Source organism: Dermochelys coriacea, chromosome 7 (assembly GCF_009764565.3).
Source record: "Dermochelys coriacea isolate rDerCor1 chromosome 7, rDerCor1.pri.v4, whole genome shotgun sequence".
NCBI classification, from domain to species: Eukaryota; Metazoa; Chordata; order Testudines; family Dermochelyidae; genus Dermochelys; species Dermochelys coriacea.
The window spans coordinates 92,541,083-92,554,787 of NC_050074.1; the positions used below are offsets into that span (position 1 = coordinate 92,541,083).

General features: G+C 40.1%; 1 protein-coding gene across 3 annotated transcripts in view; it reads left to right on the forward strand.

Moving 5' to 3' along the window:
* The window catches only part of KIF20B (kinesin family member 20B), an 86,241-nt gene extending 74,096 nt beyond the window's left edge, over positions 1 to 12,145 (forward strand). For 2 of the 3 annotated variants that reach the window (XM_038409704.2, XM_043518234.1), the window contains 4 exons: positions 1,706 to 1,804; positions 3,623 to 3,770; positions 10,085 to 10,227; positions 11,873 to 12,145. In XM_038409704.2, the coding sequence (XP_038265632.1) occupies positions 1,706 to 1,804; positions 3,623 to 3,770; positions 10,085 to 10,227; positions 11,873 to 11,947 (465 nt within the window). In that variant the 3' untranslated portion in view covers positions 11,948 to 12,145. Of the gene's footprint in view, positions 1 to 332; positions 402 to 1,705; positions 1,805 to 3,622; positions 3,771 to 10,084; positions 10,228 to 11,872 lie in introns of all 3 variants that reach the window. The other variant, XM_038409702.2, reaches the window with a different exon arrangement.
* Positions 12,146 to 13,705: the final 1,560 nt, after the last annotated feature.

The following is a 13,705-nucleotide window of genomic DNA, read 5'->3' on the forward strand; positions in this document are numbered from 1 at the left end:
ATGGCAGTGGATGGAAGTAGGCTTTTTCCTGAAAAAAAGGAAAACTTTGTGCTTCATTAGAACCTTTCATCCAAGAATCTCAAAATGCTTATTTCAGCACACTGAGAAATAGGTAAGGAAAGTAGAGGCTTCAGTTCAGTGACCTTGGAAATATTAAAAATCACAATTTCTATATTTTGTGGTTTTCAAAACCTAAGTGCGAAAAGTAACTTTTGAAGACTGTGTAACCGAACATTGAACTGGAATTCTGCATTATAAAGTATTTTGGGAAAGAGAATATCCACAATTGTCTATTAAAATGACTTCTGTTTCTTCAACCAATTTTCTTCAAGAGCAATATGCTTTCAAGCTGCTGGACAAGCAGATGTAGAAATAAGCATACTTCTGAAGGCCTTGGTCAGGTATTGAACCTATTTGTCTGGTATAGATGAGCAGATTTCGTCTAACATAGAGTTGTTTGTGCTGTAGATGAGTACTTTAGGGATCCTTTTATACCAAAATAGTCCCTCTTCATACCCCTTAATGTTTAGATAAGTCACAATAACATTACAACACCACTGAACTAAAATTCGTACCTTCTAGGACTATTTTCTTATCTGAATTTTATTGTTACCTATTTTTTTTTAGTCTGGACAATTTTCTATTCTCATATACTTCCAATTTTTTTCTAAATTGGACACAGACCAAAAGGAAAACATTAAAAAAAAAAAAAGTCTTCAACAAACCTGAATATCAGAGTTAAAAGTACTGAATTATTTTGTTTTTATTTTTCTGAAACTTCCAAACCATGATTTTACAGATACAGGGTTGAAATTAGTGGATAAATGTCAGGCATAACTGGTAGTAACACATTTTCAGACTAGAGGAGGAGAAGGAAAAAACTCCTTTTAGATACCTAAAAAGTGCATGTATGAGGGTTGGTTTTAGTTGAGACTTTTAACAGGTTTAACATTTCAAATTAACAGTTTAACACAGGCTTCCATGTTTTTAATTCAGCAACTTCGTTCTTCACCTTATTAGCCCTTCATTCCCTGCACAATTAGGTTTGCTTGGCAGCCCATGTACTTGAAATCACTCCAATGTGTTCAGTCTTTCTAAAAGAACCCAAGCCAGGAGTAAGTGTTATCAAAATCCCATGCCAGGATTTTCAACTAATATATTTGATTATATCTTTTGGTTGGTCTGTCAGTGTGCAATCTTGCTTTACACAGATCTTGAAGGAAAAGTTTATTATGCATGGAAGTGACATCACATCCCAAAATAGAAGATGCCTTACACTGACAGCTCAACAATGGTAAAATGCTACCAACCTGAATTTACATCAGAAAGCTGAATTTACACTCATTTATTGAGTGACTTCAAACTTTAGTTTTAAGAAATTTGACAAAAGAACACCCATATAGATGAAATGGTGGAGAAGAAAAATAGCAAATATCAGAATGGGATAACTACCATTATTTCTAGTTGCCTTTAATTCAGAAGATTTAAACTTTGATTTAGGTGTGAATAAGTACCGTATCTCTATTATGTACCACTCAGGAAATGCTGGCTAGTAGCTCATCAATATCTGACTATAGCAATTCAGATGTTGGCTGCTTCTTTAATACTAACTAATAATAATAACACTGCTATTCTCCCAGAAGAAATTTTGTAAACTGAGATGCAAACTGCAGTTGAAGTTTTAGCATATACTTCATTTTCTTAGGACCTTGTCAAGAGTGAAAACAAGAAAAATGCCACACCTACTGCTGCTGATAGTTCACCTATAAAGTCCAATTCTGCTAAAATCAACAAGAAGAAAATGGTTTGTTTTATTCTGTTCTTCAAGTTGGTTCGGACATTTTATGTGAATATAGAGATATGCAAATAATTAAGGGGCTTTGAAAAGGAACGTTTTACTAAGCAGTATTTCTGCTTTATGTATATACCTAAATGTCTGGCATCTCCACACCATCTTACGGTGCCATCCCATTAGATTCTGCAAGTGAGTCAAAGATGATAAATCTGTATTAGGCAGGGAGATCTTTAAGGAATACCTGGATGCTACAGGTAGTGGTATAGGTGACTCTGTTGCATAGCTTCTCTCCTCATTCATTACTCATGGGCTAATGCCCCTCACCTGTGGAACTTGGAGGTGGTCCACTGTTGTTGCCTGAGGCTCCAGGGCTAGGCTCTGCCCTTCAGCTCAGGCCCCTCCAAATTTTCTTCCTCCAATGGTGGCACAATTTGGTGGTTCAGTTTCTCCCAGCCACTTTGTTTTAAAACCTTTATTTTTATTCATTTTTATGAAGTTGTGACTTTAATCTTCCTCCTTCTCCTTCCCTCAATTGGGTAAATAGCATAATGATTTCAAACACCTGGATCTGAAACTGGAGTACCGCCTTTTCAGACTCCTCTGCCCCCACTGAGGCATGGCAGAGCTGTCCTGCAAACATCTGGCTTAAATCTAAGCAGTGCTCCCAACGTGAAGAAGCCTTTACAGGCTTTACAGAGGGTGAATTTTCCCTGCCTCTTGCAGGCAGCTGACACATACCCCTGAGTACCTCTGACAATTTTTGTGATTCTTCTATCATTTTTTTCTATTTATAAAATGAGTTTCTCTCCATTGTTGTGCTAAGAACTCTCACAAACAGAGGAAACTGGTTGGCTAGATTAGTAATGATAGTTGTAATGCAGTATCATCTACTGGCCCAAATCACATCAAGCTAGGAGCGTTTGAGGTAAGTGCTGTGCAAAGGCATAGTTATACATAGTCACACCTAGTCTTGGATTTGTGTAGACCAACCTTTGTGTCTATGTAGCAAGAACCCCAAGATCCCCATGGACCCAAAGGTGTGCCTAAATGGATCCTATGGAAGAATCAGGCCCTAAATTAAGTCAAGAAACAACAAACAGGCAAACGGGAATGTTCTGTCCAGGGGAAACCCTGAAACTAACTAGATACAATGCTGCCTAATACCCAATAGCAGTAAAATTGCAGAAAAATACCTTCCCTGAATCTTTTAGTCATAATAGAGCAGGTAAAAAAAATTCCAGACAACTGTGATTTTTTTTTTTTAAAGTTCTGCCTTACAATTGTTTAATGTTGCTGAGTGCTATTAAACTGCCACCATTTCCTGCCATATATCAGGGTGAAACAATCCATGTATGTCCCAATAATTGTTTGGAAGGTACTTTGAAATCCTCTGAAGTGCAACAAAATTGTGTGGTGTTAAAGCTCTTCTAGAGTAAGTCTCAATATGTACACAATACATGGAGTGAAATTCTGGTCCCTTTGAAGTCAATGGGAATTTTGCCACTGATTTCAGTGAGGCCAGGACCCCTGTTTTTTATAATGTTGTTTGTATCTTGGTGAATTTTTGTGTTGCAAAACATTGTTTTGTTAAACTCTGTTTCAGCCTGAATATTCAGATTGACCTTGCTATGCATATTAGTACATACACAAATGTCCTTAGTCTTCAAAGGAAGGGAACAGAGTTAGGTATAAATTAATAACTGCAGTCCATATGTAATGTTAAAAAGGTAAAAATGAGCCATCTGATTATCAAACTTAATTTGTGGACTAAGAGATAAGTGAAATTGTGGTTCTCTACTTAAAATATTAACTAGTATTTCTGTTTAGATGGCCACTACACAATCATTTAGAAAGGAATACCCCTTAAGAAAACAAGTATCAACTTCAAGTACAAAGTCAACTCAGAAAAAAGATGGAACCCTACAAAAGCTTGGAGATTTCTTTCAAAGTTCTCCTACAATTATTCACTCCAAAGGTTTGTATAGAGCAAAGTAGAAGACCTCTCTTCTTCTGTGATTCCTATTAGAAAATGTAGAAAGGGGACAAGTGGCTAAAGTAATATATTGGCTTGCAAATGTGGCATAGTAAATGCTTCACAAATGCAATGTATGGCTATTTGTTGTGCAGCCCAGGTTCTTCCATAATTCTGGACATCTGGGCCACTCTCCTCTCTGCAGCTCACAAAGGTTGATCAACATTTTGGCACATGGTCTGGCCACGCCCCCTCTGCTCCTGCTTGCTGCCAGATTCTCTGCTGCCGCAGCAGTAGACAGTGGCAATTTCTTTTGCTCCTGCCCTTACTACTTCTAATTTAACTTTTCTGCCCAGATTTTTGGGCAGTGGGGAGCAATTGTTCTCCCTCCTTGACATTCCTCCTTCTACTCCCTGGGTCAGTTAACCCTTCAGGGGTTTAACCCTCCCGGAGCCTCTGCTGCAGTGTCTCCCTTCTGGCTCCTCTGCCCCCACAGGCATGGCAGAGCAGACGAAGAAAGTACTGGGTTAAATCCTAGCGGTGCTCTATGTGGAGGAACCCTTCCCAGGCTTGGCAGAAGCCAAATTGTGCCCAGTCTGCACTCAGCCTTCCGTCCCTAACTCTGGTAGATCCCAGGGCTGTGAGGCAGGCAGGCAGGTGGAGTCCCTTACACACCGAGGCAGCCGCGAGTCCAACTGGGGAAAAATGGGCCAGGAACTCTAGTGCAGAGGAAGGAGATGCTCCAGGTCCAGAAGCGAAGAGGAAGTAAGTCTCCGGGACCCCTGCAGAATAAAGAGGGGAGGCTTTTTGGGCCACAGTTGCCTCTCCTCCCACCTCAAGTCTTAGAGGGTCCTGAGGATTCTGGGGAAAAAAACAGGTCTTCTAATCAACCTCCCTCCCAAGTCGGCCAGGACGGCTTGGATAATGAATTCCCACCCCCCTCCCAACAGAGGAGGATTCTGAGACAGACTCTCGAGAGGGCTTCAGGCCCTAAAGAAAGTAAAGCCACAAGAGGCCTCACCAAAGCCACAGAGACCTTCTGCATTCCCAAAGCATGCAAATAAGATTACCAATAAAAACCAAACCAACCACCAAAAACTAAAAAGGGAAAGCAAAAACCCAAATAATCTGGTGATACGAATCCTTTGACTCCTCCTCCTCTGAGGAAGGCAAATTACCTGGCTCTGAAACCTGAACAGGCTTCTGTAAGCCTCAGTGTAAATTTCTCCCCTCAAAATCCTCCCCTGAGGCTGCAATATCCCTTCACTCCTCCTTTGAAGAACCAGCCTGATAAGGGCAAGCCTATTAACAAGAGCAATCTCAGGGTCTATAAAATTCAAGAACCAAAGAGCTCTATTGCTAAGACACTAAAGGTTGACGTTCCTAGAATATCCCTCACCAAGGACATGGTTATTCCCTCCGAATGGGAGTTCTACCTTAAGGAACCCATGGATAGAAAGATGGAGCCCACTCTCAAAAAGGGCTCTGAAGCTACTTTCACCACCTTCCTGAGTGTCTCTGGCAGCAACCTCCTTTGCAGAAGCTTCTCATTTCTGACTGGAAGATCTCAAAGCCTTAGGGCGATCTCTGTCCTTAACTTCGGCTCCACTTTAAAGAAAGTCTCTCTAGCAACAACAGCGTTTGTAGCTGAAGCCTGAGTGGATGCAGTGAGGTTCTCAGCCTGAGCCCGAGCCATGGCTTCCACCTCATTAGCCTATGGCTTCGACCTTGGAGTGTGGATATTCACTCTAAGTGGGTCCCAAGATTGGCCAAGTTTACAGGCTCCCTCCTTTCAGAAAAAAGCTGGGATACAGTGGTGGTTAACAATGCAGCAAATCCAGACAATCACTCCCCTCCCCTCCCCACTAAGCACCCTCGGGATACACTATAGACCGGCCTTCAAACAGAGGTGCTCCTGCACTTGTCAGCACAGAAGTTCCAGCAAAGGGGCAACAGATTCCCAAAGGGACAACAGTGGAATCACGGTCCAAAGGGAAAGTCCAGATGAACGTCAGCCACACACAAATCCACTTGGACAGATCACATAGGCTTCCTCCCAGAGCTGAAGCTAAGGGGCAGGATTTCCCATTTCCTAGCAGAATGGTTTTCATACACCACTGACAAGTAAGTCAGGGAAATAGCCAGGGATACTTCATCGAGCTGCAGGCTCTGCTCCATCTTTTCCTTCTTGCAGTCATGCAGCTTCAACGACCCTGTAAAACACAATCTGATCCACAACAAAATATATCTGCTTCTGTATATGGGAGTTATAGTGCTCCCTCAGAAGAATGATTCCCCAGGTTCTACTCCATCATCTTCATTGTACAGAAGTACAGTGGATGAGGAGGTGTCAGAGCAATTCTCAACCTCAAAAGTCTCAAGTGGAGGAACAAAATAAAGTTTCATATGGAGACCCTGGCTATGGTCTCATCCTTTTCCCAGGAGCACTTCTTGACTTCAGTAGATCTAACTGACTCATATCTCCATATCCCCATCAGACTGTGCCACCACAGGTTTCTGAGGTTCGCTTGCAGCAGGAAACATCATCAGTAGTGAATATAGGCCAAGTAGGAGTGTTTGTCCCCCAGGGTTTTCAAAAAAGTGGGGGTTGCAATAGCGAGACTCAGGTTTCAGGGAATTCAACAGTACCCTTGATGACTACATGATCTGAGCTCCATCACAGTCAGCAGTGCACAGGATTTTCCAGGAGCATGTCTTCGTCAGTGCCAACAGAAGTTCTCTGGTTCCATCCAGGAATTTGTTTTCTTGCTCCCGAGTTGCAGGAGGCCTATAGCCTCTAGCACTATTCTCCAACAGCTATGATTCCTGGTGTCGTGCATAGGGATCACTTCATGGGCACAATCACACATTAGTATGAATGCTTGAAAACTTCTAAAGATTTCACCCCAAACATCAAGTACAGGTTCTAACGCAGATGTTCAACTCCTTATAATGTTGGTTGCCCTATAACAGGCACTGCAAAAGCGTGCTCATCTGTCTTCCAGATCCTTTAGTCCTTGGAACCAATGCCAACCTGGAGGACTAGGGAACTGATTTGGAGACCCAAACAGCCCACGGCATTTAGAGTGAGGAGAAAAAGGCTCACAACATAAAGCTCCTAGAGCTGAGAGTAATTAAGCTAATTCTGCAAAAGGTCCAGCCCACCTTAACGGGGAACCATTACCTGATTCAATCAGACAATATGACTACAGTCACCTATTTAAACAACCAAGGAGGAACAAGGAGTCTAGCATTACATGCAGAAGCAATGGAAATTAATGGAGTGGGTGGAACAGTTCCTCCTTTCCCTCAGAGTGATCCACATCAAAGAAACCTGAACCAAAAGGCAGACTGGCTCTGCCAGCCAAGGATTAACAACTTCAAATGGTGCCTGCATCAGGAGGCTTTCAGTTTCGTTGTTCAGATGTTGGGCCTCCCCAACATGTTCGCAAAATTGTATGAGATGCAAAGAGGCCAAAATACTTCACAAGAGAGGCAGACCCCAGATCCATGGGGACAGATGCCTTACCACACAGTTGGCCACAGGGCATACTTTACATATTTTCACTCTTTTTTCCACTACTGGGAAAGGAGGTCCAAATATTAAAACAAGAACAGGCAACGATAATACTGATAACTCCTCATTGGACAAAGATTTTGGTTCTCAGACCTGATGGAGCTGAAACTTAACATTCTGTGAAGATCAGATGTCCTCTCTTCATCCAAACTCAAAATGGCTTCAACTAATAGCCTGGCTATTGAGAGGAAAGCACTAGAAGGTCTCAGTCTGTCCACCAGTGTCATTAATCTTTAGTCTAGGAGAGTAGCTACACTAAAAGCGTACTCTTCTCTCTGGTCTAGATTCAACAACTGGTGCCAAGAGCACAATGCAAATCCCAGAAATCCAGGAATGTCAGCCATTCTGGACATTCTCCAAGAAGGCATAGACAGAGGCCTTCAGCCCAGGACCATTGCGCATTAGATGTCTGCTCTTTGTAGTGTGTTTTTATTTGCAGGATCCTCTGACTCCCTGGCAAACAGTCCACAGGTAACCAGATTCCTTCAAGCAAAGTAGCCAGATCTACAATGGGATCTTCTGCTAGCTTTGAGGGACCGGACAAGCCATCCCTTCAAGCTTCTGACTTCAGTTTAGGCGTTTAATTTATCCATTAAAGCTGGTTTCTTAGTAGCTGTCCTGTCTGCCAGGTGAGTATTGGAGATGGCAGCAGTATCTATACAAAAACCTTACACATGTTTCATGAGTACAAGTGGTGCTTTTGACACCAGAATCCTTTCTTCTTAAGGTAAATTCCTCCATCCACACTTCTCAAGAAGTTGTGCTTCCATTGTTCTGTCCAAAACCACAATATCTAACTGAAAAAGGCATGGCACACCTTAGATGTCAGATGAATGTTGAAAGTCTATCTGAAGTATACAGAATCTATGAGAAAATCGGATTCCCTATTTGTCTTTCGATCTGAAATGCAAGGGACTCAGATTCTAAGCCCTATTGTGGGAAGCCTACAAATCACCAGAGGCTTCTGTCCTAGCAAGGGTCAAGGCACAAGATCCTTAACAACCTCAAGAGCAGAACAAGCAAGTGTGTCACTTCAGAAATTTGAAAGCTGCCACTTGGTCTCCAGCATTAAGAACTACAAGGTGGGCCTTCTGTCTTCTACAGAGGCCTCCTTTGGCAGGAAAATGCTGCAGGTGATGGCCCAGAAATAATACAGACTCTTGAACAAGCTGACAAAAAGGGGAGTATTTCTTTCCTACCAACTTTTGTTTCATAACCCTCCCTACATCTGTTCACTGCTTGCTACTCCCCAAACATCCAGAAGTGTGGGGGATGCTGGCGAGCAAAATTAAAAAATTCTTCTTGATGATTTTCCATTCTGCTGGCAGCATGTCCCACAATACTTCCCACCCTGGACAGCTCATAAGTCAAGGTTGAGATATGGAAGATTTACCATATGTCCATCTTCTTTGGTCTAATGTACATAGTTGTTTTATCTCTGGAATATTTGTTAATGTTCTGCAAATTTTATAGCTAGGGAGTAACTCGTCTGGCAGCAAATAGGAGCAGAGAAGGCATGGCCAGACCATGCAGTGCCAAAATGCTGATCTGCCTTTGTAAATTGCAGAGAAAGGAGAGCAGCCCCGACATCCAGAATTTTGGGAGACGCTGCTTGCAGAAAGGAAACTTTTGGTAGGAAATTTTCTGTTCTCTTGAGCATACTTTATCAGTCTATTAGAAGTTTGGCTGTGTTGGATGTAAATGGAAAGCACAACTATTGTTTTATTTTAGCTTTTCTAATTTAAAAATAGAATTACTGCCCAATAAAATATCATAAGATGAATAAAATATTTGCCATTTTTTATTGTTGTTTCTATAGCAGTTGTGATCAATGCCTATTTTATTAGGCACTGTACAAACAAAAAAGACAGTCTCTGCCCCAGGGAGTTCTCAATCTAAGATTCAGTAAAAATGTAACAGGTAAACAATAGGGTAGGAGTGCAAGATTATAACTAGGCTTGGAAGAATTGTTTTTTTATCGATAAATGTCAGTAAACATTGATTTCACTGTACATTTGCAAACAGACAAAATATTTCTTTTGCTATTAATCTAAATTTACAGATAGACAAAATAAGAAAAATGCAGCTTGAGAACTTATTAGAGTTTGATTTTAAGGATATTTACTTTTATATTTTGATTTGTGATCTTGGCAACTTGTGTTTGAACAGTTATAAACTTCTAACTTTTTGTACTCTGTCTAATGTCATTAAATTGTGAGAGTCCTCTAAGGGAATTTTTAAAAAAAGTGCTTTAAAATTGATATCAGTCTAAATTGGGGGGAAAAAAGAATTCTACATGTGCATAAATTTGTCAAAACAATAAGTCACTATTTTTAAGTAAGTTTATAATAGGGCATGATTCTGATCTTTATTTCACCTTGATAGGTAAGAGTAATTTCGAGGAAGTCAGTGGGATTGCTGTACAATTGACAGCAGAATCAAACTCCAAATCTGTCCCTTCCTAGGAAGTAAAAAAATTACTTAATTTCTTAATATGGCTTAATTTATTTGGCACATGCAGGTTTGCTGTGATCCATATTTTCTAAATCTCTTTTCAAAATCAAGTACGTCTGTATAGTAAAGCAAGGTTTTATTCAAACTATTTCCTCTTTAAAAAAACCTTTCAGCTGTGACTAGAGGAATATATTTTAGCTTTTTAAATATTCCCTTGATTCCTTCTAATTAATGCTCTTTTTGTTTAAAAATAATAAAATATTGATTAAAATAAAATGTCTTGCAGCAAAGAAGCTGATTGCAACAATAAGCTCCCCCAAATCTACAGAAGTGGAAACTCACAAAGCAAAGGAGCAAAAGCCGAAACGAACCAAACGAAAGCTGTACTCAACTGACATTTCCTTTCCTTTAGATATTCCTGGTGATGTGGTAAGTGACATATTTTCCACACATGCTTCAGTGAGATAAGTTAACGGCTTTCAGAAAGCTGATTTAAAGGGACACAGTCAACCTGAGATCTATTCAATTTACAAAAATTAGTTAAAAATTGTGACGTACTTCAGTTCCTCCCTGACTCCACTTTGCCAGTCTTCATGGTTTTACAGCTGCATCTTCTTTTTTCTCCTCTTGTCTCTCCTCTCTTTGCAGCTGTTTGCAAGACCTGTATAAATGGGAGAAGCTGAGTTGCTCTACAGGGAATATAGTGAAAGTGCTGCCAAATGTACAAACTGACCCATTCCTTTCTCTAATCATAATCATTTTGGTGGGGGCATCACAAATGTTTTCAGATATTATAGTTAACAAGAAGTGATTTTTTTTTTTCAGTTGACTGCATCTATTTAAATGTAAAAGAAAAATGATAAATGGAAATGGATACCTATATAACTAATTAATGAATAAGGAAAATCTTGATTTAAACCCTGAGGATGAGATTCTGTGCTGCGTCGCTAAAGTTGTAGCACAGAAGTGGCAACCAAGGGAAGTGGGAAGAGGTGGCTAAGGTGTCTTAAACCACCGTTGTGTTGTCCTGATCCTGGGTTACTTCAGGGCTGGAGGGTCTCCTGGTGTAAACTTAGCTTACACAGGACTACAGGCCTGTGCAAGCTATGGAAGTCTCCTGGAGCTGCCCTATGATTTGGAGCTATGCCTAGAAGCTCCACAGCCTTGCATGCTGGGACACCACACTGACACATCCCTCCTAGTGCAGTTCCTGACATGTCCCATATGCCAGGGCTTGCAAGAGGGTCCTTGGAGGATAGCCTTATGGCTCTCTGCAGTTCTTGCACTAGAGGAATGCTCCACCAGCTAGAAGCAGAGCTTTTAAGAACCCTTTATTCTGCCCTGGTCCTTTTTCCCATTGTGAAGGGGCCAGATCAGGGAGTGAGGATCACATTCTTATGCCTCAATCCTACAAATTCCTATGCAAATGAGTAATCCCATTAATTCTAGTGTGAGCAGTCTGAAGGGGGGAGGCACAGAAACCAGACTGCTGGATCCAAGATGCTGGACAAGCCAGAGAAGGTCAAGGGAAGATTAAACTTTTATTTTTGTTTTGTTTTACATATTGTATGCAGTGGTGGTGTAGCCAAGTCAGTCCCAGGATATTAGAGAGACAAAGTGGTTGGTAATACTTCACTCACCTGATCTCACTTTTTTGTTTTTACTTTTTATTTTGGTGAGTTAGTATTAGAGGTTTAGGATTGGAAATTGTTTCCAATCAGAATGGTTTCACAACTTATTCTCCCATTAATTTCTATGCAAACATAGTCTGACGCATCCTAGTCCTTGCTAGGATTTTTTTTTTCCATGAAATTTATGTGGAGCTCTGTACATTGACCTAAAGCTACTATGGATCCTTTTTTAAAAAATTCAGTAGCAATATTGTGCAATTAATATGAATATAGCTCAGAGGGACACTAGAAAAGTGGTGGGTGTTTTATGCAGCTAACTGCATGAACGCAGCCATCTGCATACAGATATCTAGAATCATCTATAGAGTGACATTGATATGATTCCATATTAAACATTTATCTGAGGAAAAGCAAAAATAACTTTCAAAATATCTCTTTTTTAGATTATGGATCAAAAGGAAAAGGAAAGTGATCATCTAATCATCAAGCGACGACTGCGGTCAAAAACAGCAAGATAAATGGTCATGTAGAAGTATGTTTATATAATTCTTAATCAGGTCATATTTCTATTGTATTTTCAGTTGATTGTATATAGTTAAAACTGTAGTTCCTTTATTATACTCCCATTGCCTATGTATAGTTTTTCCTTTGTTTTAAACCTTCAGAAGTATTGTATAAAATTGCGAATCCATTAAAGCTGAAATGTAGTTTAAAAAGTTTTTATATCTGTGATTTGTTTTAAAATTTGATGCCCTTTTAAAAGGGTTCAGGAGTGCCACTCTTAAGTGAACATAAGAACAGCCACACTGGGTCAGACCAATGGTCCATCTAGCACAATATCCTGTCTTATGACAGTCACCAATGCCAAGTGCTGCAGAGGGAAGGAACAGGCAGTCATCAAGTAATCCTTCCCCAATCACCCATTCCCAGCTTCTAGCAAACAGAGGCTAGGGACACTTCAGAGCAAGGTTTTGCATCCCTGCCCATCCTGGCTAATAGCCATTGATGGACCTGCCCTCCATGAACTTATCTAGCTCTTTTTTGTGAACCTTGTTATAGTCTTGGCCTTCACAACATCCTCTGGCAAAGAGTTCCACAAAGAGTTTGTGCGTTGTGCGAAGAAATATTTCCTTTTGTTTGTTTTAAACCTGCTGCCTATTAAGTTAATTTGGTGGCCTCTAGTTCTTGTGTGATGAGAAGGAGTAAATAACACTTCCTGATTCACTTTCTCCGCACCCGTCAGGATTTTATAGCCCCCCCTTTGGTCGTCTCTTTTCCAAGCAGAACAGTCCCAGTCTTTTTTTTTTAATCTCTCCTCATACGGAAGCCATTCCATCCCCCTAATAATTTTTGTTGCCCTTTTCTTTACCTTTTCCAATTCCAATATATCTTTTTTTGAGATGGGGTGGCCAGATCTGCATGCAGTATTCAAGATGTGAGCATATCATGGATTTATATATTGATATTTCTGTATATGGCAATTGATATTTTCTGTTGTCTTATCTATCCCTTTCTTAATGATTCCCAACATTGTTAGCTTTTTTGACTGCTGCTGCACATTTCAGAGAACTATCCACAATGACTCAAACATCTCTTTTGAGTGGAAACAGCTATTTTAGACCCCATAATTTTATATCTATAGTTGGGATTATGTTTTCCAATGTGCATTACTTTTCATTTATCAACATTGAATTACATCAGCCATTGTGTTGCCTAGTCACCCAGTAACTCTTTATAGTACGCTTTGGACTTAACTATCTTGAGCAGTTTTATATCATCTGCACATTTTGCTACCTCACTGTTTGCTCTTTTTTCCAGATCATTTATGAATATGTTAAACAATACTGGTCCCTGTACACTGAGAATTGTCTTCTTCTGTCAAATCGTTTGTGTGAATATACTTAGTATAACTGAATGTTTTGGAAAAAAAATGAACAAAAAGATTCTTTATGCTTAAATAATTTTAAGAGGTTTGAAAATATTATGCCTGGAAATAAATCAATTGCAGGAAAGTGGAGATACAGGGCCTGGTCTTCTTCACATTTTGCATGATGCTACTTTGTTGTTAGCTTTGCTTAATCTTTCTTTTAAGATACTAGACAATTTGTAGACCTGATATTTTTGCTTTAAAGATGCCTATCTTGAGTCACTGGCTTTGAGGTGAAATCTATTTAATCCAGGAGAGTTATGCTTATATGTAGCATCTGGTTTACAGCAATGACTTGCTTCTGACCAAAGCTTTCCACTTAAGAAGATTGGAACACTAGATAAGCGTT